At 37.7% G+C, this 26,781-nt stretch overlaps 2 protein-coding genes across 2 annotated transcripts; one reads left to right on the top strand and one right to left on the bottom strand.

Annotated features, from left to right (window-relative positions):
- Window positions 1-131: 131 nt before the first annotated feature.
- tnfrsf1a (tumor necrosis factor receptor superfamily, member 1a) lies at window positions 132-7,505 on the bottom strand. The gene is made up of 10 exons (XM_077208959.1): window positions 7,061-7,505; window positions 6,553-6,632; window positions 5,635-5,767; window positions 4,089-4,217; window positions 3,483-3,632; window positions 3,296-3,380; window positions 3,004-3,086; window positions 2,550-2,698; window positions 1,584-1,701; window positions 132-1,457 (listed from the first exon to the last, which is right to left on the bottom strand). Exons 2-10 carry the CDS (start codon window positions 6,583-6,585, stop codon window positions 1,156-1,158), a joined length of 1,182 nt encoding a protein of 393 aa, XP_077065074.1. The 5' UTR covers window positions 6,586-6,632; window positions 7,061-7,505; the 3' UTR covers window positions 132-1,155.
- On the top strand, window positions 6,630-24,624 carry LOC143728334 (tumor necrosis factor receptor superfamily member 4). Its single transcript, XM_077219351.1, has 6 exons — window positions 6,630-6,689; window positions 18,945-19,072; window positions 19,623-19,754; window positions 21,967-22,128; window positions 22,400-22,486; window positions 24,509-24,624. Exons 1-6 carry the CDS (start codon window positions 6,643-6,645, stop codon window positions 24,622-24,624), a joined length of 672 nt encoding a protein of 223 aa, XP_077075466.1. The 5' UTR covers window positions 6,630-6,642.
- Window positions 24,625-26,781: the final 2,157 nt, after the last annotated feature.

The following is a 26,781-nucleotide window of genomic DNA, read 5'->3' as shown; positions in this document are numbered from 1 at the left end:
TGCACAGAAATTAGCTTGTATATTACATTACACATTTCTAAAGAAAGACAATGGGAAGTAAAGTATAAAAACCCAAGTCCGCTGTTGAAACGATGAAAATGAGATGAAAAGATTGGCTGTTCTAAACCTGCTTTCAAGTTTAATAAGAGTTTAATAGAAAAACAGCTGTCTAGAGGACATGAGCCAAATATATGTGTAATAACTAAAACAAAAAACATTTCAGCTGGAGAGGATAGAACATTTAAAACAAAGTTTAAGTAATGTTTTAACACTGAAAACCAGAAAATGTTAAATCCCCTCATTAGCATATTCAGCTAACAAATCTGCAAGACTTACCTTGATTAACTTGATAATACAAATCATATGTGGACAAATCAGCTTTATATTTGCACATGCACAACTTTAATGCTATTTTTTTTCTTTTTTTTGCTGAAGCACCGTATTAAAAGCCAGTGTGATGCACAGAAAATATGGCATTACAAATGCAATTAAAGAGAGCTTTTGTTCCAAAAATGCTAAAAAATAAATCTAAACAGTTGAAGGCATTTTTAGAAATCTCATAAAACATATAAAGAACATGATCAGGTCAAATTTCACCCCTCAAAAAAAAATTTTTTTCCCTGATTTCTTGAAGTAATACTTAAGACTAGAGTAATGGCTGCTAAAAATCGGAAGAAAAAATAAAATGTTTGATGCTGCACAAAACAATGCTGTTTTGTGAACATGACAATCTTTTTTCAAAAAATAAAAATAACCTTACTGATCCCCAACAGTAGTGTTATAGTGTAAAATGTGGTGAAATGTGAGCTGGACATGTTTTCGTGAGTTTTGTGCTATTATAAAGAGAACTAAGAGGGAATATTATGTCATCTCAATTAAATTTGTAAAAAATGACAACCCAAACCCCAGCCACCCCACCACCCTTGTTCAGATACAGCATACAAACTGAGTCCATAGAAAAAAATTTGATGAAATATATACAACATTCACATAACATTTTAGTGTGAAATCTTGAGACAACTGGAAATATGCCATGGTGTTAAACAGTAATACAGCTGTAGATGCACTTCCACTCTCAAGGGAATCCATTGGAATTTAGTGGAAGTTAAAGATCTCTATTAATGCCCTGTTCTCCATTGTCCTCCGATGGCCTCATTATGAAGAGCTTGTGTCCTGCGAAAGGAACCTGTTCTCGATGTTGTCCGCACAGTTGACCAAATACATGTCCTTTAATGTTTCTATGAACATCTGGATGCGGTGATTTGGCAAAACATTGTTCCCTCCTCCACTGCCACTGTCGCTCCAAACCTTCAGCATCTGATAGTGGGCATCCTTGCAGTTCCGGTGGTCTTGTTCTGCCCTGTCAATGTTCTGCTCAGAAACACCAAGCCGACGTGCAAGTTCTTTAAACCGTCCGATAGGGACCTCATCCAGCACAAAATAGAAGAACTCGTGAACTACAAGAGCGATAGCCAGAGAAAGAAATGGGGGAGAGAAAGACAACAGAAATGAATGATCTTTAACCGTCATTATACTCAATCCTCCAGGGATTTGTGTGTAAATACAAATACACACAGACATACTTTTGATCTCTCTTGGGACGCAGTCTGGGAGTTTTCTGTGCTGTTCTGGTTCGCATGGCTGATTTGTAAAAGGAACACTCTCATTTATTTTGTCTGATGGCACCGTGATAATAAATGTCTGTGGAAAACATAGAATAAACGTAATTATTTAATAACATGCATAAAACAATCATTTCAGTCGTATCCAACTCTTGGAGATTCTATGGGCAATCTTCTGACATACGCGAGAAACTGTCCATGAATTTTCTTGGCGATGATTTTTCCGGGGTAATTCGCCAGGTCTTTCCTCATTACATGGCTTGGGATGATACATACATACATACACACACGCATTCACACCTACAGACAATTTAGCATCTCCAATTCACCTATACTGCATGTTTCTGGATTCTATGAAGTTGTTCTATGAAGGTATTGCAGGAGTCCTATGGACTAATAATTATTAAGAAATATCTTTGAAATGTTTTACAACAGGGGTCTTCAATAAACGTTGAAAAAAAATGCATAAACAATATTCAGTATATTCAAAGTTAACTTCAACCAAAGCTCGACTTAGACTAATAGATACACAGACACATTTGCTGAGAGCATGTAATACCTGAACCAGACTATTAAATGTTAAGCAAGCAATCTCATTGGCTGCAGGATCAGCAGAGGCCAATCAGCTTTTGCTCATGCAGTAAATTATGTGATTTTAAATAATACAGTAATATAAACCTTGGTGAGAATAAGTATATACAGCACCAGTTTAGCATTATTATATGTCATTATTTTTTTAGTTAAGAATCCAAAAGGAGGGGCCTCACGAAAAAGTATACGTATTAGTATATATCATCAAAACTGAATCATCTTCTGGGAAAACAGCACTACAGTAATTATGCGTTTGGCATCAAATGTGAATCATTCACACTGAGGAGATGAATGGTGTGTGGTCTCTTCATGTCATAGGTTAATGAAGAATTTTACCTGATCTTCAGGAGCAGCTGGTGATGACTGCCGTGACAATGCACGACTCCTCTTCCTCTGAAGCCTGATGCCTTCATATAGCATAAACACTCCCAATGCTACAACCGTGATACATGCACAAACGGGAACCAGTATTGGAGGCAATTTGTCTGAAAGATCAACATGATGAGAAACACACAAATTAAAATCAACTCTTGCCTTGAACACATGTTGTTTTTGGACAGCAGATAGACTTTGCTTAGTCATGGCAGGGCAAATGCAACAGAGCATGAACGCTAAACGGGACTTCCCAAGATTACTCATGTTTTTCAGTTTTCTGTCCTGGTTCTCTTTATCGATATACTCTAAATTCATAGTTTGGCATCCACAATATGAGGAAAGCTAACAGACATCAACAACTGACTCATAGTTTCTGATGAGCACAAATTTTGAATGGATGTTGATCAGTACTCACCGGAAGGACTTGTTGGATTGGAGGATTTAAAAGAGATTATTGGAGTGCTGGTTATGCACAAGTGTTTACACCATTCCCCACATCTATAGGGCATAAAGAAAACTTTACGAAACATGTTGATTATTATGTTATTCAGATCTCTTAATTGATCTGTTAATTAGCCACTAAAATAATCCTCATGTGCTACTTCAATACACTTCAGTGTTTGTGAAGAGCAGCAACGACATGCAGGGAATACACTCTAACTTAAATAAGTGCCAGCAGGGCTGACGAGTACTTAAGGGTGACTTACTCAACGCATTTCTTACAGGAGGCTTTACCCTGAACAGGGTAATAATTTTCTTTGCACGAACAGTTTGTATTCTGTTCCCCATTACCTGACAAAAATGGAAACATTAACCAATGGTATCCGACAATGTATAAGATTAATATATAACTTTATTTAATTTATGAAGCTTAATTAAGCTTGAGAAACTTACATTCCCCAGTTTTAAACTGTCCAGGTCCACATTCCTTACAAGGAGAGCATTCCCATTCAAAGTCGCCTAATATCTTCTTGTAATATCCTTGCTCACATCCACACACCCTATTGGTATATGGTTTACAATCTGATATCATCTTGGAATGGGCTGTGGATAAGTGACAGATGAAAGACATATGAAAACATGGCAAAGATCGTATGAATTGGTTATGTGATGTTTTTAACTAACATCCACTTAATGGGATACTTTCCTCCCAAAAAATAATTCACTCATCCTCATGTTCATCCACACATTTATAACTTTCTTTCTCCTGTGAAACACAAAACAATATATTTTTTAAAATGTTTTTTTTTTTGTCAATACAATTAAAGTCAGTGGAGTCCAATATCGTGTTGTACCCCTTTGACAATCATTGTATGGACAAAACCCGTTAAAACATTTTTCAAAATATCGTGTGTGTTTAATGTGTTCCTCAGAAGAAAGAAAGTCCTCCAGATTTGGAACGATGTGAGGTTGAGTAAATTATGACAGAATTTTCATTTTTGGGTGAACTATCCTTACAAACCATAAAATGCAAAAAATGAAATTTATAATGGCATTCACGTTTTTTGCAATTCTGGCATCTGAAGCAGTTTGGAGTGTAGTTTGATGTCTCCAGGTAGGTTCCATTTTCACATTTCTCACATTCTGACCTTTTATTCGGTTCAGGGCATTCCTTTTTCAACTTAAATCCTAAAGTAGGAAACACGAGTAGGAAGGAGGAGGAAAAAAAACATCTAATGAAGGTGAACAAAAGATTTCTGTGGAAAACACACCCTGCTGCTACATTATCCATATAACCTGTTTTAAATGCTAACAGCTTTGCTCCATTATATGATTAATATTCTTCTAATAAAAAAAAAAGAACATCACATACTTTAAAGGGTCACTCCACCTCTGGAAAGATGAATGTGTATTTAAAATGGGTAATATATGTAGAAGAAATGTGAAATTATTTATGAATTTGGAGCTTTCTAGACTGAGAAAAGACAGATGTATTTTTGGCTTATGTGGATGAAAGACAACAACTCCCAGAATGCACTTGCTTTGCTGCCCTAGGAGGCCACGCCTACCGGTAACAGAGCGCAGTAGACAAGTCAAGTCTAGGCTACTAGTGAGTCTGCCCGAAAATGTGTTTCGAGATCGCCCAAAATGTCCGGGATTCGGCTTTTGCGTTCTACAGTCGCCATTCATCATGTTTACTGTGGCGAGCAGGACGAGTGAAGGCCGTGTGGAGAACGACTCGAGGCCGGTGGCATGATTACTGATGAGCGACACCTGTGAGTCGCACCGGTCTCGTATCTCTCACGGAGGAGCGGGAATTTTCTTAGCAATGTTAAAACGCACATCAACCGATCACTTGTTTAGCGTTCATGTAAACACTACATTCAGATTCACCAATCAGAATGAATTCAGTTAGATTGAAACAAAAGCTGTGCATGTAAACAATGAATGGCGACCGCTGAAAGCAAAAGCTGAATCCCCGACATTGACGGCCGGACATGTCTGGGAAAAAGAGGACGGTAACCCCTAAAGTTACTACTCAGCTTTCTCCACAGAACAAGAGCCTGCTAGCTTACCTTCCAAAAAAGATGGCTGACACTATGTGTAATCCCAATCCTCCATAATGCATCCGTCTGCGTATTCAGTTCCTTCGTCCATATTTTCAAAAAGTTTCTGCCGGTGAAATCAAACGCACTGGCACTGATCTGTGATTGGTCTGTTAGCGCATTAGGTCCAGCCCCCTATGGGCTGGTTTGAAAGGGTGAGATCTAGTGCTTGTAGTCTTTACAGAAATCCCCCTGTCTTACATTTCCTCCTACAATGACGTAAAATGACGATTTTTGCGTCATTGTAGGAGGAAGTGAAAAAGGTAAATAGAGGATTTCTCTCGTCTCAGGGGAAAATGAGAGAGTGTTACACGACCATTCAATCGTATAACAATCGTATAACGACCATTCAATCGTATAACAATCGTATTTCTAACAATGGAAAGCTTAATGCAAATGGGTGGAGTGACCCTTTAATGAAAGGACATAAACTGGACATAAAGAGCAATTCCGTTGACACATTTCACATCTATAAACTAAAGCATTGAATTCTGCTTTACCTGGATGACATTTATCACAGCAGAATCCCTTCTTAGACCAGTATTCATTATCAAGACAACTTGTTTTATCTGTCCCGGCTCCTCTACTTGCCAAATGTGAAATTGTAGGCCTATATGATTGGCTGATTAGAATCTGTGGGGAACACAAGATCATTTGGGTGAAAATGCATTTGCTTGACCTTTCATTTCAAACGTGGTGAATAAACCATAAGTGATATCTCACACAATTTCAAATAGCTTCTTCTACAATCATCCTTTGGTCAGATTGTGTCTTTATTATGAGCATAAAACATTTAATGACTGAATGGCTGTTTGGACTACTGCCTACACATTTTAATACCAGCATGCCCAAATACATAATAAGTGATTCAAAAACGAATATACAACATTGTTATCACATGATGTTCGTTGCATTAGAGCATTAGAAAAAACATTATTTTTTGTGTGGAAAAAAAAGTCTTAACATTTAGATGTCCAGTCAAATAATGAGTTATGAAAGAGCCATATCATTTTTTGTATCAACTATATGTACAATATAAAGCAACTTCTCTGATGGGTTGATATTTCTTCAAGATTACCGGTAAGGTAGCTCTTCACCAGGAAACATAAAAAAAAAATCTATTACACTGACTCATGCCTTCTACAAAAGCAAATAGAATTACTTGATTAATCTCATGTCTGTCTTAAAAGGTTTATACATTATCATTAAAAATAAATTACGGAACCTGAACGTTGTGCCCCATTCCATAGATAAAGTAACCAAATATTTAACCAATCAAAACACCCCTTAATGATAGTCAACTATGATGAAAAACTTACCAATATAACATTTTACAGCGTTACTTTAGACGATAACCTGGGCAATTTTGAAAATGACGGCTTACTGCAGAGTAAATTGCTTTGCAAATCCTGTCTTACCAGCAATATAATGCACAGCTGACATTTCCTCATGGCCGCTGTAGAGGGCGCTAAAGCAGCTTCTTACTTCACCAAACACACTGTCCGGACATGGCGGAGGGTCGGAGGATAAAAGAAGAGGGAATAAGTAGGTGCAGGTAACAGTAAATAATTGCCGAATTATTAATTTCACAGCATTACATAGTCAAGACAATGCAAGAGTTATATGAACTCTTATTTCCTTGTTGGCCTATCTCAAACAGAGTATCATTACAGTAGCCTAACCTGTTGCGAAATAGCCTAATGCCTACATGAGAAACTGACATCAGATATAAACCACACACAGTATCAAATACAGATTTTATTGTTAATGGCAGACCCCCACAGACATAAACTACTAATACTGAACATCCCTCCTCCCGTTTAAACCTTACGGCACAGTCCCGACGCCCACACTTAAACTTGAAAGTGCTAAATTAAAGATCGCCAGAGATAAAGAGACTTTACTGAGAACAGCGCGTGAACTTACCTCTTATCATGGCAATGCAACGTTTTCCTTTAATATCCTCCCAAAAGCTTTTTTTATCATCCTTACTGTAGCAAATAACTACAGAAAAGCGTGTTAAAAAGGTGAGATTTGTGAAGTATCACTACCGTCCATTTCTTCGGAGAAGGAAGGGCAGTCGTTAACTGGAAATGTTATGCGTCACAATAGTCCGCTCCTCCTCGCGTGCCTATGGTGTTCAGGAAGGAATTCGAGCGGCGGGATGAAACCGAAAGTAGCCTACTCTAAGTAAAACTTCTATTACAACATTGAGAAGTACAGTCTTTACACAGTGATGGCGCCACACTGCAGAACACCAAATGTGCTAAACGTTCATAAAGTATTAAAGCAAGCATCGCTATGTTGAGTAACAGTTTATTTTACAGTGTCCTTGTTATGTTACAAACCCTACCCTAACCCTATATTGTGTAAGTAGTCTATGTTGTTAATAAATATTACTCAGTGCTTAAATATCTAGGCCTAATTACACTGTAAGGTGCTGTTCACACAGAACACGTTTTTCCATTTCAGTGTGCTACTATTCCATTGTTTTTCTATGTAAACACGCGCTAAACGGACGTGTATAACCCTTGCGCTCACGTTTTGCGGCTTTTGCAGCGTTTTGCGCTAACACGGCATTCTAAAAACGCAACGCTCAAGTTAAAATTAGTTCAACTTTTAAAAAACCCATCTTGAGACTTTGCTTTTTTCCTCGTTCCACTGCCCACATCTTGCGTTTTTTCAAAGCATAATTCGTTCTATGTGAATGAATCCTAACAATGACACCTTCAAATAAAGTGTAACCCTATGTTGATGTCTTAAGTTGAGTTGGAGAATACACTTTATCTTATAGCCTAATACATATTTTTTATATCAAACTCTCTGATCTACAAAACTAGAGTTAAAGAAAACTTAAGTTACGAAAAATGAAACAACCTAATGGCATGACTTCCTTTCTTCCTAAAAAAAGATTTTTTTTAAGAATGTTTTGGTATGTTGCAACTTGCATCCGGATTACTGAGTAAGTGATTTGATCTCGAGAACCAGGTCAGATTGAATCTTTCAAAATGGTTTTGGATCAACCGATTCATTGATAAGATCTGACACAAATGAGTCAGACATCGATATAATTTTCTGGAATACACTGTGACTTTTATCCTGATTAGTCTGGATGAGTTAACTCCAGTTGCTGAAAGTTGGAGCCAGCCTGCAGATTTTGGCCAGTCCGAGTAGATTTCACAAAAGAATTGCGTATATGTATGATGGGCATAAAAATTAGGAGCTTCAGACTGTTCCATCCAGTTGGAGGATATCAAACATGTCTGATATTTTGAGCCAATTTTGGAACACATATGGTTGTTATGATGTGCCTTTCTACTCTCATGAAGAGTCACAATATGGCTTCAGAAAACTAGTCATGGAACACTTTTATCATATTTTATGGTGGTTGTGAGGCCCTCTTTAGGCTAGACATCTTCGGTCACCATTTATTGTCAATGCATGCAAATAGGAGTTCTTCAAAATGTCTCCTTTTGTGTTCCATGTAGGGAAGAAAGTTATGAGTTTGACCTGAGAGTGAGTAAACGATGAATTCGAGTTCGACCTGAGAGTGAGTAAACGATGACAGGATTCTCATTTATGAGCGAACTATCCCTTTAAGTAATGGCACATTCTCATACCACTGCAGAGACTGCACATAAAAATACCTACATGGCTTATGTACATGTTTTTCTGAATTGCATAACAGCTGAGGAAATGTTTTCAAAGCTCTCCCTGTTACAAGTTTTGTCTTTATTTATGTTTCTCTAGGTGGAATATGAGCTAATAAGGCTCTTAAAACGTTCACTTCTAGGTTGAGGAAAAAGTTAAAGATTTTTTTTTATAATAGCAGACAGAACGTTGCACTTAGCTGCTGAGGCAAAGAAATAACTTCCTCACCTCTGAAACCACATCCTGTCTCCATTTCCCCTGTGACCTGCAGTGTAACCATGGAGATTGTAAAAAATGCCCACGGATTGTTCTGTGACACAGTGCAAAGACTAATTTAAAAAAAGAACAAAACAAAACATTGTTCTGCTAGTTGTGTATTAAATTCAGATGGCTTTTCATCTTCTTTAAGTTTTGATATTTAATTTGCAATGCATAACCACATGGCTCAAATGGCAAGATCCTGCTGTTTCATTAGCTTGACCAACAAGGCCAATACTGCACCAGCAGGGTTTGCTGCCAGATTAAACAATTATTCTCATATATAATGTTAAAAATGGAGCTCGATCGCTTTATATGATGAACAGATTTGTATTATATTAATCTTTCATTTAGATGAATGGGAATGCTAACAGTTTTATAGGTATTATAGACATTCTTCTTAAGATATAGGCTAATTAAACAATGTGTCATGACTCATGAGCAAAAGTGCTGTTATTTCAAATAGCAGCAGGGCAGAAAACTGCTGGTAATCATCCGAAATCGCCCCCTAAACCCTCATTCACTACGTTAGTCCACTAATAATGTTCGATTGAAGCAGTGAAGGACAGGCGTTGAGCGTACATCGACTCGACACACGGTGCAATGTGGGATTGAATGAGTGCACTCAATAACGTCAACTATGGTTTCAGACACCACTACAAATGTCTGTCCCCTCAAATAACGCTAAATTTGAGGGTTTAGGGAGCGATTTCGGATTCAGGCATAGTCTCTTGTTGCCGCCTGACTTTTGACTGATGGCATAGAGGGCAACAGTTGGGTTCCGGAAATAAAAATCCCATTCATTTTCTCCATAGGGAGATGTACCTGTCAAGAGATTATCTTCATCAGCCTTAATCCACTGCTTCCAATTCCCACACACCTGTACTTAATAGAATGGACTAAGAGTTTGGGGTATATCTACCCTCAGTTTTAGTTCAGGTACATCAGACTCACAGAAGGACCTTCTGTTCGCGCCAGACTTGTTGTCTGTGTAGTCCTATGTATTGCTTGTCAATTTTCTGTCTCTGATTGCTGACTTTGTACCTTCATCTCATGTTTGGTGTCATGCCTGCAACTGCATTTATTCAACTACAGAAGCCTTTTTACAGAACCTTACCTCAAGTAATAATTCAGCAGATGAAATAGATCTCAAAGTGGTCTCTGATTGGAGACCCCCTTCTTGGAGAGCATCATAATCATAATCTCAGAATACTCTGCCTCAAACTATAACATCTGATTGGTTTTGATTATCATCTCTATCGCGGTCACACTCTCACGACATTGCAGTTCTTCATCATCATGAAAGTTTATTATCCGCATGTGTTTAAAAGCCATATCAGGCTAAACCTCTGATATATGGTTTTCTAATTCAATTCAATTCAAATTTATTTGTATAGCGCTTTTCACAATACACATTGTCTCAAAGCAGCTTTACAGAAATTGCATTTCGGAAATGTACATAGAAAAATACAGTTAGTTAATCAAGTATTAATTTATGGCATAACATATCGCCGGCTTTGAGTAGTCTCTTCACAGGCGTCGAGTCGTCTCTTCACAGGCGTTGGGGCATCTGAAGTCTCCGTGAGAGGCTGGATACAAACTGGAGCTGACGAACGCTATTTACCTCGGGACTAGCGTCCCGAGATAACAGCAGAAAGGCAGATGGGAAATAATTAGCATAGCTGATGTTCATAATGTTAATGCATTCGAACTGATTCAGCAGTATCAAAGGTTAAGCATTAAGTGAATGCTTGGTTAAAGAGATGCGTCTTTAATCTAGTTTTAAACTGGGACAGCGAGTCTGAGTCTCGTACAATATCAGGAAGGCTATTCCAGAGTTTAGGAGCTAAATGCGAGAACGCCCTCCCTCCTTTAGTGGACTTAGATATCCTAGGAATGACCAGAAGCCTCGAATTTAGTGATCTTAAAGAGCGCGATGGATTGTATGGCGATAGAAGGTCTGTTAAATACACAGGAGCTAAACCATTTAGGGCTTTATAGGTCAGTAGGAATACTTTGTAATTGATAAGTAACTTAATAGGTAACCAGTGTAGAGATGATAAAATAGGTGTTATATGATCATATTTTCTTGATCTAGTAAGAACTCTAGCAGCTGCATTTTGCACTAACTGTAGCTTGTTGATTGAGGATGCAGGACAGCCAGCTAATAAAGCATTACAGTAATCTAGTCTCGAGGTCATGAATGCATGAACTAACTTTTCTGCATCAGAAACAGATAGCATGTTGCGTAGCTTAGCAATGTTTCTAAGGTGGAAAAAGGCTGTTCTTGTAATATATGAAATATGATTTTCGAAAGTCAAGTTGCGGTCTAGTATAACACCCAGGTCTTTTACTGTAGTGGATAAAGTAACAGGACATCCTTCTAAATTAAAGTTGTATTGTAAGGGATTTTGTGGGTAGTTTTTTGGACCAATAAGTAGTACCTCCGTTTTATCTGAATTTAATAGCAGGAAATTACACGTCATCCAAAATTTTATATCATTTAGACACTCGGTCAATTTAGATAAGTTAGTGTTTTCATCTGGTCGTGATGAGATATATAATTGAGTGTCATCAGCATAACAGTGGAAATTAATTCCATGTTTTCTTATAATATTACCAAGTGGCAGCATATATATTGAGAATAGCAGAGGGCCTAACACCGATCCTTGCGGCACTCCATAGTCTACTGACGTTATCTTTGATTTTTCCCCATTTAGACAGACAAAATGGTAACGGTCTGATAAGTAAGATCTAAACCAGCTTAATGCCTGTCCCTGAACACCAGTGTAGTTTTGTAGTCGATCCAGGAGTATTTTATGATCGATAGTGTTGAACGCAGCGCTTAGATCGAGTAGAACTAGTATTGAGATACAGCCTTGGTCAGAAGCTAAAAGTAAATCATTTGTAATTTTAACTAGCGCAGTTTCTGTGCTATGATGCGGTCTGAATCCCGACTGGAATTTTTCATAGATATCATTTTCTTGTAAGAAAGAGCACAATTGAGCGGACACAATTTTTTCTAGTATTTTAGACATAAATGGAAGATTTGAGATGGGTCTGTAATTTGCTAAGTTATTTGGATCTAATTGCGGTTTCTTAATGAGAGGTTTTATTACTGCCAGCTTGAATATTTTTGGAACATGACCTAAAAATAAAGACGAGTTAATAATATTAAGAAGAGGCTCTTCGACTACAGGTAACACTTCTTTCAGTAGTTTAGTGGGTATTGGATCTAATAAACATGTTGTTGGTTTAGATGCAATGATAAGTTTATTTAGCTCTTCCTGTCCTATAGTTGTAAAGCGGTGTAGTTGTTCTAGAGGGGCCATAATTGAGGCTGAATCATAAGACATCATAGAGGATTGTATATTTACAATTGTGTTTCGGATGCTTTCTATTTTCTCATTGAAGTAATTCATAAAATCATTACTACTATATTGTAATGGAATATTTTGCTCTGGTGATGTTTGTTTATTTGTTAGTCTAGCCACGGTTGTGAATAAAAACCTTGGATTATTTTGGTTATTTTCTATTAGTTTGCGGAGATGCTCAGCCCTTGCTGCTTTTAGAGCCTTTTTATAACGTGACATACTGTCTTTCCACGCGATTCTAAAGACCTCTAAATTAGTTTGTTTCCATTTACGCTCTAAGTTACGAGTTTCTCTCTTGATTGCATGCGTAGCACTGTTGTACCATGGGGCTTTAGTTTTCTCTCTAACCTTTTTAATCTAATTGGTGCAACAATATCTAGTGTACTAGAGAACATGGTGCTCAAACTGCTAGTCATTTCCTCTAGTTCATCTGTTTGTTTGGGTGCACTGCGCAGCTGAGATAGATCAGGTAAGCTATTTGAGAATCTATCTATAGTGGTTGGAAGGATTGTTCTGCCTGGTCGATAACGTGGTGCAACATGACAAATTTCAGCAGTACGTATTACGCAAGATACCATGTAATGATCAGTGAGATCGTCACTTTGCGGTATAATATTTATATCAGTTGGATTGGTTCCATATGATATAATTAAATCTAGTGTATGATTTAGACGATGAGTGGGACCACTGACGTTTTGCGTGACCCCAAAGGAGTTTAATAAATCTGTAAACGCAGTCCCTAACGCATCATTTGTATTATCTACGTGTATGTTAAAGTCTCCAACAATTATTGCTTTATCGACATTGACCAATAGATCTGAGAGAAAGTATGCAAACTCTTTTGGGAAATCAGCATAGGGCCCTGGAGGTCTATATAGGGTAGCCAAGGCTAGAGATAATATGGATTTGTTTCTTGCATCTAAGAGCGTAACATTTAGCACAAGTACTTCAAACGAATTAAACCTGTGACCTGTTTTCTGAGTAACATTAAGAATATCTCTATAGATTGTTGCAACACCGCCGCCACGACCGATCAGACGGGGCTCATGCTTATAACAGTATCCTGGTGGAGTAGACTCATTTAGACCGAAATAATCATTTGGTTTAAGCCAGGTTTCAGTAAGGCAAAGTACATCGAAACTATTATCTGTGACCATTTCATTTACAATAACCGCCTTAGGTGTGAGCGATCTAATGTTTAGAAGACCTAGCTTTAGAAATTGTTTTTGTTCACTGATATTTAGATTTTCTGGTTTAATTACAATAAGATTTTTGCTAGATCCTACACTAGATTTATTGTTTGGCCTCACTAAGCGAGGAATAGACACAGTTTCTATATAATGTTCTACACTACTTATATCAATTAAGTTGGGACAGCAAAGACTGTGATTTGGACTTTGACTTACTAGTCATATGGTGTGTAACGTCTTGGAGATGTTGTCCGACAGAACAGCCGCTCCGATTCTGCTGGGGTGCAGGCCATCAGCACGGTAGAGCCTAGGTCGCTCCCAGAACAGATTCCAATTATTTACAAAGAGCAGTTTCTGTTCATTACACCATGACATTAACCATTCATTTAGAGCAAATAATCTACTGAACCTTTCTTGTCCTAGTCGGTACGTGGGAAGCGGTCCAGACACGATGATCGTTGCTTCAGGCGATGTGCTGCGAACCGTCTCGATCAGGCTTCTGTAGTCCTTCTTCAGAACCTCCGTCTGCCGCAGCCTGATGTTGTTCGTCCCCGCGTGTAGGACCACAGCTCCGACGCGCTCGTCACCGTTCAGGATCTCGGGAATCTGTGCAGCGACATCAAGAACACGAGCACCAGGAAAGCAGTGAGTGCGCACCTTACGCTTACCTGAGGTAGCACGGACATGACGGACCATGGAAGTGCCGATGATCACGGCGGCGTCACGTTCCGGCTCGCGAAGAGGGGAGAAGCGGTTCCGGGTGGAGATCTCGAAGACCGGGAGGGGGGGCGAAGTCCTTGGTCTGGTCCTGGCTCGTGTCTTCCGCTGTGGGATCACCCAGGGTCCGTGGTGTTGCCTCGGTGCCGGAGTGAATGAAGGCAGAGATGATCGCGTCCTCCTGGGCAGAGAAACGCACGGAGTAGACGAAGTCGGAGTCAAAAAGTTACTAACCACTGACTTGTGAGCATCGGCGCGTGATGTTTCAAGCGTTGATCGCCGATCTCGCAGCTCGGCTTGCTTCACCAGCAGAACGCGGATCTGTTTCTCCACCGACTCCAGCTCCAATCGTACCGAAACCAGCTCGAATGTGTCCTCACCTGCACTCAGAGGTAACGTTAGACACACATCCGATATGTTCGCCATTATAACAGATGAACAGTAAATTAGTAGTGATACTACCAATATCACTACTAATTTAGGACTGAAATGATGGATATAACCCGTATCCTTTCAGTCAAACGGGTGTAAAATGAGAGGGTCGATAGGCGCGAGGCCACGCGTGAAATGCTAGCGGGCTAAAGGCTATTAGCCGAGATTCGGAAAGTTGGATCTAAGTAGCGATATCAAAGCAATCCGATTGTTTTTTATAAGGAATAGTGTCGAGGATAAGTTCACATGATATAAAAATAGAAAGTGCTTGTTTATAAATGAGTGGTAAAGAAGAAAATCAGGGATTAATGAATCAATTCGACGGAGCTCCAAACACAAACACAGATCGCACGCGCATGCGCAAAAAGTTGTTTGTCTAAGCGCTTACATCCGAAGCACGCGCACAAAGAGCTGGCGGCACATCCCGCGAGTATTAAACTAAGTTCTCTTTCATGTCTTATTGCACTTAAACTGTCAAATACACACAAGGTTATGTCAAAAAAACACACAGTTCACATAAACACATACGATTATGTCTGTTAATGTAAACAGCAAGTAAAGAAATTGCATGTGTAGGCTATTTTAGATCTGTGTATTAAAATGAAAGCAGCGTAATATACAGTACCTACTGATTTATATGCTGTTAATATGAATCAAACAACAAAAGAAAAAACAGAAAATCACTCACTGCTCTTGATTGAATAACTTAGTAGCTTTAATAAGAATACATTTCTTACTTGAATGCTGCTGTAACTTAAATGCTCTGGCGAGGAGATAAACCAACGCTAACTCACGACCAATTCATACGAATTTGTACGAGTGATTAAAAAGTGGCTTATTCGTATGAATTCGTACAACCTCACTCGTATGAATTTGTACGATTTGTCTCAACCCACGTGATGGGTAGGTTTAGGGGCGGGGTCAGGGGTAGGTCATTCGTACAAATTCATACGAATTGGGCAACTCGTAAAATATGTACGATTTAGCAAAAATCGTATTAATTCGTACGAGTGAGGTCGTGAGATCGGGCTGTATAAACATGGTGGAGAGTGTACAGCTCACTTTATGCTAATAGGGTAGAGTCCATCAGCAGTCGTGGGCGGGGTCTAAGCATTTGTGACATCACATTGCATAGAAACTGCAAACGGCTTGTTCTAAGACACTAAAATAAAAGAGTGGGTGGATTTTTATCATTATAGGGTGGTTGTGTACACACACCAACACACATTTACGTTCAAACTCCATGTTAAAGTGAATTTTGCATAATAGGTGTCTTAAGACATTTCCTGAATCTGGATACTGAACTTGCAGTATAAAGGAGAACACAGGTTATCTGCTAGAGATGACCAGTTTACTAAAGTGACAAATGCAAATCCAAAAAGACAATATTCCATTATCTGTCAGGATTTTCATTGCAGCCCTTAACTCAAAAGAACATCAGTTATTTCACAATTTGCTATCAGATGTCACTTATAAGGGAAAGTGTGAAAACATTAAGAGGAAAGTACTGAAATACAAAGTACTCTGCCACACCTCCACAGTAACATTTTTGACAGAGTAGAAAATTAAATTGACCTAATATGACAGCATTGAAGAGGGGTCTCACTCATAAGGGGGAAAACTCTTTTACTAAAAGACTGGAGTTCTTTAAGGTCGCATGCCTGTCAGCAGGTGATGTTATCTGCATGAACCAATTTCACAATATCTTAGCGGTTATAGAGATGTTGTGGTAAGACCTCCTTTTACTGTAAACACTTAACTTCACTTGTGTGTGTGCACGTGTGCTATAGTGGCATGTCTACAAGAAAGACATGACTCTTCACTCTCAGTGGTATCAGTTCTGAATAAAACCAACGAGTTGACAGCTCATATGTGTGAACAACAGTTGGGGAGACAGATCAAGATAAAACAAATTGAATATGTGCTTTGTAAAATAATCCACAAAAAACCCATTGAGGCTGATTTCAGACATAATGTAGGCCTGCTTTACACAAACCAGTCTTTTAATTCATCTTCATTAATCTGAGCTCAGAATAAAATGATGAGCTTCATGGATTCTGTGTGATCGGACGTTATTTCACCATTGACCTCACTACTAATCTTACGTCTCAGAATGAGTAGCTGTTGTAGTGCTAGCTTTTTATTTTTACTCATGGTTTTACTCAGAATGAGACACAAGACCCTTTTCATCTACAGTGTTCTTTTGTGCGCATGTATTTGTTTCAAAGAGAGTGAGAAAGGAGAGAAAGAGAGAGTTTGTTTTGGAACTATTTGAAAGTTAAAACAAGACATGAAACATTTGATGGAAACTTTGGGGTAGGAAAAAGAGGCGCAGGAGAAATATTAACAGAGAGCAATGCTGCTTCAATTGGGGGTCCTACGGCAAAGTCATCAATAACGTTTGCCGAACTTTAGTTCATAGATGACTCATCTGACATTCTGATAAAGATTTAATGCTGAAATGTTGTCCCCTCATCTTCAAAGTTTCAGAGGGGCCTGACTAACTCACATCTCTCGTCGTTTTCTCACTGACTCCCTGCTTGTACAAAGTTTCAAGGTAAGACTTTACTCTTTCTCATTGCAAATATAAAAGGATTTAACAGGTATGGTAAATAGCAAGCTAGTTAAAATGTACTATGTGATGCACAAGCTATAATAATCTTATTGTAAGGGTACAAATGTTTATATCAATGTTAATTAAAAGTTCAAGCGAATAAAAATGAAAGTCTCAAATATAGGCTACATAACTGGGTCAAGCTGAATTTAGTAAGTCAGCGAGGGCGGTAATCTATTCTGGTTTTTATTTTAAGAATGCTCAAAAGATTGTTGTATAATCATTTAGATTGTTGTATAATCTTATTCCATTCACTTATTCACACAGTAGCCTATAGAGGACGTTAGGCTACTAACCTATTGCTCATTATAACAAAATTTTATTTGTTTTTATCAAAACCTAGGCTAGGTGAAAATACATATCATCGCTGTCAGGCGATGTATCTCCATAATTTGTCTTTTTTTCATAAATTATCAGGTGTGTTTGACTTGAAGCGGCGACACACAGACCAATTGGTGTATTGACGTCAAGTACCGCGAGAGTGATTCGAAAGCATACAGAGCCGTATGTTCTCTAATCAGTCTCGCGGTACTTTGATGTCAGGCTGCCAGTCACCTGTCTGGGCAGCGCTGCTTAAAGTCAAACACAAGTCTCTCTTTATGTCTGTCTTTGGGTTTTGCAAATATTTAGCCAACGAAAAGTATTAAGTAGAGCTTGTGACTAAACCTAATCTTGACTCAATTGGATCATCAAAATATCGGTAAATAGTCTATGGTAAAACCTCATAAACCCACCTATATGGTGAATGAAGTGCCGCATTTGAACCGTCTCTGCTTGTCTGCAATACAAGGGTAAATAAAGAACTGTTTGTTTGAATAAGTACAGCGTTTTCTTTACTCAAGAAACGCCATATACAGATTAATGCTTTATGTAGGCGTATCTGAGGAATGAAGAAGAGTGTCTAGTCTAGCATTCGTAGTGTCTTAAATATCCTGTGCGTAGCACTTCATCTTTTATAATAGCATGAGCTTTTGACCAAATGATAGAAAAAACTGATCGCCTACATAGCTACAGTAAATTGTATAACCTGTTGGATGATGAAAACTTAATTTGATGCACTTACTGCCTCAGATGTGGCCGTTGTAATGACGAAAAGTGCTGGTCAAAAACCTTGTAACTCAATTCGAGCTTGATTTTTGGTAAAAATGTTAATAATATAATGACACATGCTTCATAAAGCCACAAAATCAACTTGTTTGTCGACGCTTTGTAATTGTTTAAAAAAGACTGTTTCAATATGTGCAATGCAATATGTGTGTGTTGCATTTAGCATAAATTGCATTTAGAAAATTATATATTCTGTAGAGTAGCCTATATGTATTTGATCATAACTTAGTGCTAAAATATCTTAAAATAAATTAAGAACTTGATATAAATGAAAAAAGTTATTTATCAATAATTAGTAGGCTATATTAAGCATTTAACAAGAAAGGCCATCTTTATCAGTCATTTACAGCCAAGTAATGCATTTATGATTTGTATGACTCTTTACATATGCTGCTAACACTTTGAAAGTCATTCCAGGTGTCATGTGTCATTCTGAACCTTCACAAACTTCTTTTTTTCTCTTCCAGTAAGATGCTTGCTTTGCTCATTGTCCTCCTGCTATCGTCACATGTCCTTCCTCTCGTCCAATCACTGACGTGCGATGAAAGCACAGAGTACTTAGAAAATGAAAAGTGCTGCAAAAAATGTGAACCAGGTAAATGAAATGCTGCCTCATCACTCCGGTGCAATCATAAGACAGTTTGAAGAGAAATGAGCACAGTTGAGTCAGAGTTAAACTTAAGAAGAGTTAAAATGAGCTAAGCTATCATCAGTTAAGATTAGATCAATTGAGTTGAGTTTAGAGGGCTGTATTGAGTTAAACAAACATGTATGAACCAAATACGTGTGTAATAAAGCAGGACAATCTAAAATAGGAATAATTTTAGAGACAAAATTGATTGGAGACTGTTTATGCAGACTGGATGTACTCTTTGAACATACCAAAACCGACTGTATTATGTAAGAGTATTTCAGGGTTCAGTTAATCTATGGTTTGATGACATTTACCTAACGTCTTAGTATGACACATCTGGTTTCTCGTATAAGGATGACTTGTTCTCTGAACTCAAACTGGTAAACTCTCAAACTAGTCAGTGTTGAATACCACACTGTTATTATTTTGCCTGTACAGCAGCAGAATCAGCATGATTCTGCCAGTACATCTCATTACATGTGTTTCCCTGTCTTTGTGTGTGTTTAAACAGGACAGTCTATGGTAATGAGATGCGGAACAAGCTCATCTGATACTCAGTGTGACACTTGCGGAACTGGCTTCTACATTGACGTCTATAATGAAAATTTTAATTGTCATTATTGCACGATGTGCACCAAAGAACGTACGTCCACTCCATTTCTTTGTTTGTGATGTCACCAAACACGTTTTATGTTCATACAATGATTCGTTTAGCTGTGTTCTGAATCTTCAGATGAATCAGTAAACTAGAAATACCAAACATGTCAGTAAAACAAGACGGGGGCTTCCCCTTCAGCAGATCTTGGTGGGTTTTTAGTATGGAGGTAGGTGGGGGTCTGAGAAATGTCTGAGTGTCTGGTAACGAACATGTTATGGGACAGCAAATGTTAAAAATACACGTGTAGCTCTGGAAAAAAATGGCACCTGAGCGACGGAATTTATTATTCGGAACGGAAATAACTGCCTACTGAGATGTCTGAGATGTTTTGATATGCAAAGGCCTTGCTAAATCACTGTGAAAAAAAGATATGATCAATAAGTTGACAACATATGTTTTTACATTGCTTTACTCATCAAAATAAGTTAAGCAATTTTCAACTTTTTTTATGTTATTCAAGATTCAAATAATTTCTTAAGTCAGTTTAATGTAATTTAAGTTGAAATGAATTAAACATTTAAGTTGATTGTACTTTCAAATTTGAGGCAGCAACTTTTTTTAATGTGTAGATTCAATTTGACGATTAAACAACAAGTAGAAACAAAATACTTGTAAACAGGTAGTAGTAAGAAAAGGAGAGGAAGTGCAAGTAGTTTAAAGTAACTGAACAAAGGAATTTGTTCAGTAGTTGTTCAGTAGGAATTTGACCAAATAGTTAAACCAGCAATATCCCATGCTGGTGACCAACAATGCTGAACTGTTTTTTAACAGTGGAAGTGAATTCTGTACAAATGTTGTTTACAATATGAATGACTGCTGAATCCTGCAAATTATGCAGAAAGTTTGCACATGATTCTGTGAAACCCGTGCCAAATGATTCTTTAGCTCAGATTGGAGATGCTTAAGGTCACATAACCAGGCTGTGACTTGTGATAAAAAAGATGAGTAGAAATGAAAAGTGAATATCCTGAGGTGGATCGAGAAGTGTATTGTGAGTCAGCAGAAAAACAAAACCTGTGTTTGAGTTTGCTGTTTTATTTTGACACTTGTGTCTCGGTGAAATGACTGTGCTTTAGTAAGCAATATGGGTACAGGTGCTTTTATGTCTTTGGGTTTGGTTTGTACTCATACTAACAGATTTCAGTTGTTTCTTTCTGTATGAAGGTCACATTGTTTTTGTATAAAATTGTAAATTTTATAACCTACTTTTCAAATGCGTTGACATTTTTGTATGTGTACAGTTTTAAGGTCCATTCACACCAAGGACGGTAACTATAAAGATAACGATAAAGATGTAGTTCTAAAAATCATTCTCAATATTAAAAGAATAGCAGAGTTCACACCACAGCTGTAACGATAACGGCACAGCCACAGAGTACGATATCATTGGAATCACCTTCAGAACGATTTCATTCAGCTGCTTAATGATAAAAACATTGACAGCCAATCAGAATCAATCCTGCTATATCGAGCTTGAGCATTTAAAGTGACAGACAAGCAGGCGCTTATAATAAACAGAACAATGTCGACCGATGGTGTGGACACTATTATAGTAATCTTAGTTATCGTTCTTGGTGTGAAAACTAATTTTATAACCATTTATATACATTATAAATGTAGTAGGAAACAGTTTTGCCCCTAATAAAGTTTGTGTACTTAGTTACATACTGTAGTTACAGCTTTAGTTTTACTATTTTCCAAGACCCTACGTTTTAGAATAGCTACAAAAATTGAACCATAAAAATAATATTAATTATTGCATTTATGCTATTATGATTCAAATAAAGAGAATAATCAACAAACTATTTTAATAGTTTTTGTGTACATTTATTTATATTCAGCTTAGAGCATCTTTGAGATTAAATGTGATAAAACAAAGACAAGTAAAGGTAAATTTGAATATTGAACATTTCTATTGTGGGTCATATGAAAGTTTCCAATGATACTCTGGTTGTGTACAATTTTGCCATTTTTTAAATCCTGTATATAAATAAATGTTTTAAAATGTTATCCACCATTTACTCAACAAAAAGAATAGTGATTTGAAATATGGTGGAAATTACATTTTTAAAGAAAGTTCAAGGAAAAAACTAAATTTAATGAACTAGTGAGTGATTTAAGGAAGTACCACAGTTGAAGAAACACAAATGGACACATACAGTTCTACATAACCCCTTTCACTGTTTTGATTTTGCAGATATGAAGTATGAGAAGAACTGTACACCGAAAAGTGATGCTGTGTGTACATGTGATGAGGGCTACAAATGCATTGACAGCAATTGTGAGATGTGTGTGAAAGTCCAGACATATACTCTGTCCCCTCGTCCTGCTTTTACTAGACCATTACTGCACACCCAGAGTGAGTATCTGAACCCTGACGTGATTTTTTCAGCCTGTTATATTCATTTTATAACCATTTACATAAATTTGGACTGTTGTGGTATTTCCAGCTGACAGACTATCACACACACAGTTCTCTACTGACCTGTTTACTCTTTCTCTCTCCTTTTCTCCAATCATTTGCTCCCTTTCTATCAACCTCTTCCAGATAATGTGTGGATCTCGGTGAGTCTGTGTTTTGCATGTGTGTGTGTGTGCGTTCTGTTCACCTGTTTCCTTCTTGTCAGCAGACATGCACGACCATGTGGATGGATCATGTCAGCATCAACCGGTCAGTGCCACTATAATTCACATCAACAAAACCGCTGAAGTGAACCGTATGAATGCATGAACAGTATGATAGTATAAGGGTGTTTTCAGACCTGTAAATTGTTTGCTTCGTTCCCAAACAGGGACTTAATTTGTTAGTGTAGCAATTTCTTTCTGGTTCGGTTCACTTTTACGAAGCAACATTTCAAAGCATACCAAAATATGTCATATGGAAAAAATATGTCCTCTTATTGGTCAGTTTCCTCTGCATCAGTTTGATCCGCAAGCTTATTGTCAACTCAAGTCAAGTCAAGACATCTTTATTTATATACTGCTTTTTACAATACAGATTGTGTCAAAGCAGCTTCACAGTGATAACATGAAAATAATACAACAAAGTTTGTTTTTAGAAAAAAATTGAGTCATCTTCCACCTCGGAATAAACAGAAAGACTGACATTAGCGTAGATGCCATTGTTCTTATGATGTAACGCGTACATCCGGTGTTACAGGAAGTGTCCCCGGTTCCAGCTGACCTAATCTATGCAGCCATATATTAATCATTTAACTGATTTGAATAATAGAAATGTATAATGTTCTGTATGAATGCAGGTTGAAGAGATGTGTTTTTAGTCTAGATTTAAATTAACAGAGAGGGTCTGCTTCCCGGACAATGTTAGGAAGACTGTTCCAAAGTTTAGGTGCTAAATAAGAGAAGGATCTACCGCTTGCTGTTGATTTTGATATTCTAGGTATTATCAACTGGACAGAATTTTAAGATCGCAATAGACGTGAAGGACTATATGCGTTAAGAGCTTGCTCAAGTACTGGGGAGCTAAACCATTTAGCGCTTTGTAAGTAGTCAGCAATATTTTAAAATGTATACAATGTTTAATAGGGAGCCAATGCAGTGTTGACAGAACGGGGGTAATACGGTCATACTTTCTGGTTCTAGTGAGAACTCGAGCTGCTGCGTTTTGGACCAGCTGGAGTTTGTTTATTAAGCGTGCAGGGCAACCACCCAGTAGAGCATTACAATAATCTAGCCTTGATGTCATGAACGCATGAACTAACTGTTCCGCATTTTTCATTTAGAGCATATGACGTAATTTAGATATATTTTTTTAAGATGGAATAATTAGGTTTTACAAATGCTAGACACGCGGCTTTCAAATGAAAGATTAGTATCAAAGAGCACACCCAGGTACCTAACCGACGACGAAGACTTAACAGAGCAGACATCAAGTGTTAGACAGTATTCTTGGTTAATATGTGCAGAGGTTTTTGCCCAATAATTAGAAACTCTGTATTTTTTCAGAATTAAGTAGTAGGAAATTACTAGTTAGCCACATTTTTATATCAGCTATGCATTCTGTTAATTTTGTGAATTGGTGCGTTTCGTCTAGCGCGAAAAAATACAGAGCTGAGTATCATCAGCATAACAGTGAAAGGTTGTGTGTATTGTGGCTTTATCTGTAGCTGTAGTGACACTCGCAAACACTTATACGAATGTATAATGCATTTTCAATAATTTTTTTCTCATGCCTAACAGGTGGAACATAACAGGATATATAATATAATATAATATAATATAATATAATATAATATAATATAATATAATATAATATAATATAATATAATATAATATAATATAATAATATCTGTGATGGACTGACCAACTGTTCTGAGTGTTGTTTATAATATATTTATTAGAAATAATATAATATATTACAATATAATATAATATCTGTGATGGACTGACCAACTGTTCAGAGTGTTGTTTATAATATTCATTAGAAATAAAATAGTATTAAATTATATTATTATATTATTTTATATTATCTGTGATGGACTGACCAACTGTTCAGAGTGTTGTTAATAATATATTTATTAGAAACATTACATACATTATTTATAATTCACTATAGTAATTTCATTGTAATAAGTGATCAAATTTAAATTAATTTATGTGGTTTCTATATATATACATTTTGAGTTTAATATTTCACTCAATATATTAAAACATGGCATGAAATTGTGCTGCATAGCAGGAATGACTCTTTAATAATGTGTATCATACTGGGTCTTCAGGTCTCTGGTCCTCCGAAAAGAGCAACTCTGGATCCAGTCAGTGCACAGAGGAAGAGGAGGTACCAATGCCAGTGCAGGAGGTGTGTGGAAAGACAGAAAAACTGGAGGATGTCTGAAAAAGGAGGAGGAAAAAGGCCGCTGATGCGTCTACGGATTGAGTACTTACTTTAGAACAAATCTGCTGCTGCCATTTACTCAAGAGAAGAGTGACAGGTGAAGAGGTGGCTCATCTGAAGGTTCTGTGAGAATGACAGTCTACCCTGAGAAACACTGAGAGACAGTCAAATATTTTACTTCTCACTGCACAAAGACACTCAACATTCGACAGAGCTAATCTTTAGGTTTTCTTCACTGCACACTTGTTTGTATTTATAATTGGGTAGTTAATGAACAAAATCCATGTGGACTTTAGGTTAAAATGTATATAAATGTACAAGGGAAGTCTATATGTTATAGGTACCTGCTCAACATTTCTTTTCACAATTTTAATCGCTTTAAAAGTAATAGGCTTGATTGACTTCATGCAGCTCTGCGCAGACCGATCGGTGGCTGACGTGACCAGTGTTATACTTTCCGTGTCCATGAGTGCGCGAGGGTCCGCGTGACGTAAAAATCGTCATCGGAGGGTGTGCGCGAAGGCTCCTTGCGGACGTCCGCGTGCCTCCCATTTTTTGTGACCGTGCAGACAAGTACGTGCGGTCACTATAGGTTAAAACCGCGAAAGCCCTGGAAAAAGCCAATCTAGCCGATCTACTGCGCAACGCATTCACCGAGCGGACCTCAGCAGACAGTATAAATACAAATTGTCCTCAGCTGTCAATGTACGTGTCCAAACTGGAATATAACCGAGCCTTAAAGCATTGCAAATTGTGTCCGACTTGATACAGCGTCGACTCCACGTGACTGTGACGTATGACATCAAAGTACCGCGAGAGCAGCTGCAGGATTCGAGTAACCCCAGAGTGCAGTCTGGATGATTGGGGCGGGGCAACACATTAAGGCGGGTGACACATTTTACTGGTTTACAATACAGCAATCTTATTGGCATAGACGCTTGAGGCATAGCATGCGCAAGCGCATTCCTTTAAGTATGAGTTTATGAATTATCTACTACGCTGTTTGGCCGTAGGCCTACTACAGAAATATTAAGTGATAACCATAGCGATTACAGTAACGATTAATTTAATAATATTTTGATGAATTTACACGAAATCAAGTTAGATGAAGTTACTGTCAAAATGTATTTGTTAAGTGCTCATTTCACATCGTTTCAAAGCAGCTTTACAAAAAGTCATATTATAAGCTTTAATACTGAGCAGTTTTAGGGCTGGGTGATATCACGAAATTTGGTGATATAAATGATATTTATTGATATTTAGCCTAGCTACATTATAGAATTTAAAATCAGCTGCTTGCGTTCGGGTTTGTCTTATGTCTTACTTTAAAGGGATAGTTCACCCAAAAATGAAAATTCTGTCAGTATTTACTCACCCTCATGTTGTTCAAACCTCGTAAGACCTTCATCCATCTTCGGAACACGAATTAAGATATTTTTGATTAAATCTGAGAGCTGGATCACTCCTCCATAGGCTTCTTCAGGGATTGAAACTTGCCAGCCCCGAAAAATCATTAAAGACATCGTTAAAATAGTCCAAGTGACTACAGTGGCTCAATCTTAAGTTTATCAAGCGACGAGAATACTTTTTGTGCGCAAAAACAAACAAAAATAACGACTTTATTTCAACTATTCATTTCCTTCTCTGTGGGCCTCTAGTCAGTTCACGTAGTGTGATTGCGTAGAGCTACGTCACACTTAGGCTCACTATTGGCCGACGCTGGTCATGTGGGTGATGCGTGTGACGTACAACAACAGAAGCTTACGCTGTTACACTAGTGAACTGACTCGAGGCCCACAGAGAAGGAAATGAATAGTTGAAATAAAGTCGTCATTTTTGTTTGTTTTTGCACACAAAAAGTATTCTTGTCGTTTGATAAACTTAAGATTGAGCCACTGTAGTCACTTGGATTATTTTAACGATGTCTTGAATAACTTTTCGGGGCCTGCAAGTTCAATCTCTGAAGAAGCCTATGGACTAGTATGGAGGAGTGATCCAGCTCTCAGATTTCATCAAAAATATCTTAATTCGCGTTCCGAAGATGAACGAAGGTCTTACGGGGCTGGAACAACATGAGGGTGAGTAAATACTGACAGAATTTTCATTTTTGAGTGAACTTTAATACAGTGAATTGTCATAATTTGCATAATATCCCGT

Source organism: Siphateles boraxobius, unplaced genomic scaffold (genome assembly GCF_051911475.1).
Source record: "Siphateles boraxobius isolate OS27281-9 unplaced genomic scaffold, OSU_SipBor_1 12, whole genome shotgun sequence".
Lineage (NCBI taxonomy): Eukaryota > Metazoa > Chordata > Actinopteri > Cypriniformes > Leuciscidae > Siphateles > Siphateles boraxobius.
Note: the sequence above shows the minus strand (reverse complement) of the source record. Positions and strands in the feature narration are given on the sequence as shown.

What these genes read in the sequence shown, in the direction of transcription:
- tnfrsf1a (XM_077208959.1), bottom strand. Translation starts at nt 6,585, where the DNA reads ATGAGGAAATGTCAGCTGTGCATTATATTGCTG. An exon ending in AGCTGTGCATTATATTGCTG is followed by an intron (nt 5,768 to 6,552) that starts GTAAGACAGGAT and finishes TGTTCCCCACAG; the next exon opens with ATTCTAATCAGCCAATCATA. An exon ending in CAGCTGCTCCTGAAGATCAG is followed by an intron (nt 1,702 to 2,549) that starts GTAAAATTCTTC and finishes TGTTTTCCACAG; the next exon opens with ACATTTATTATCACGGTGCC.
- LOC143728334 (XM_077219351.1), top strand. Translation starts at nt 6,643, where the DNA reads ATGGCGGAGGGTCGGAGGATAAAAGAAGAGGGAATAAGTAGGTGCAG. An exon ending in ACCATTACTGCACACCCAGA is followed by an intron (nt 22,129 to 22,399) that starts GTGAGTATCTGA and finishes TCTTGTCAGCAG; the next exon opens with ACATGCACGACCATGTGGAT. An exon ending in CAAAACCGCTGAAGTGAACC is followed by an intron (nt 22,487 to 24,508) that starts GTATGAATGCAT and finishes CTGGGTCTTCAG; the next exon opens with GTCTCTGGTCCTCCGAAAAG.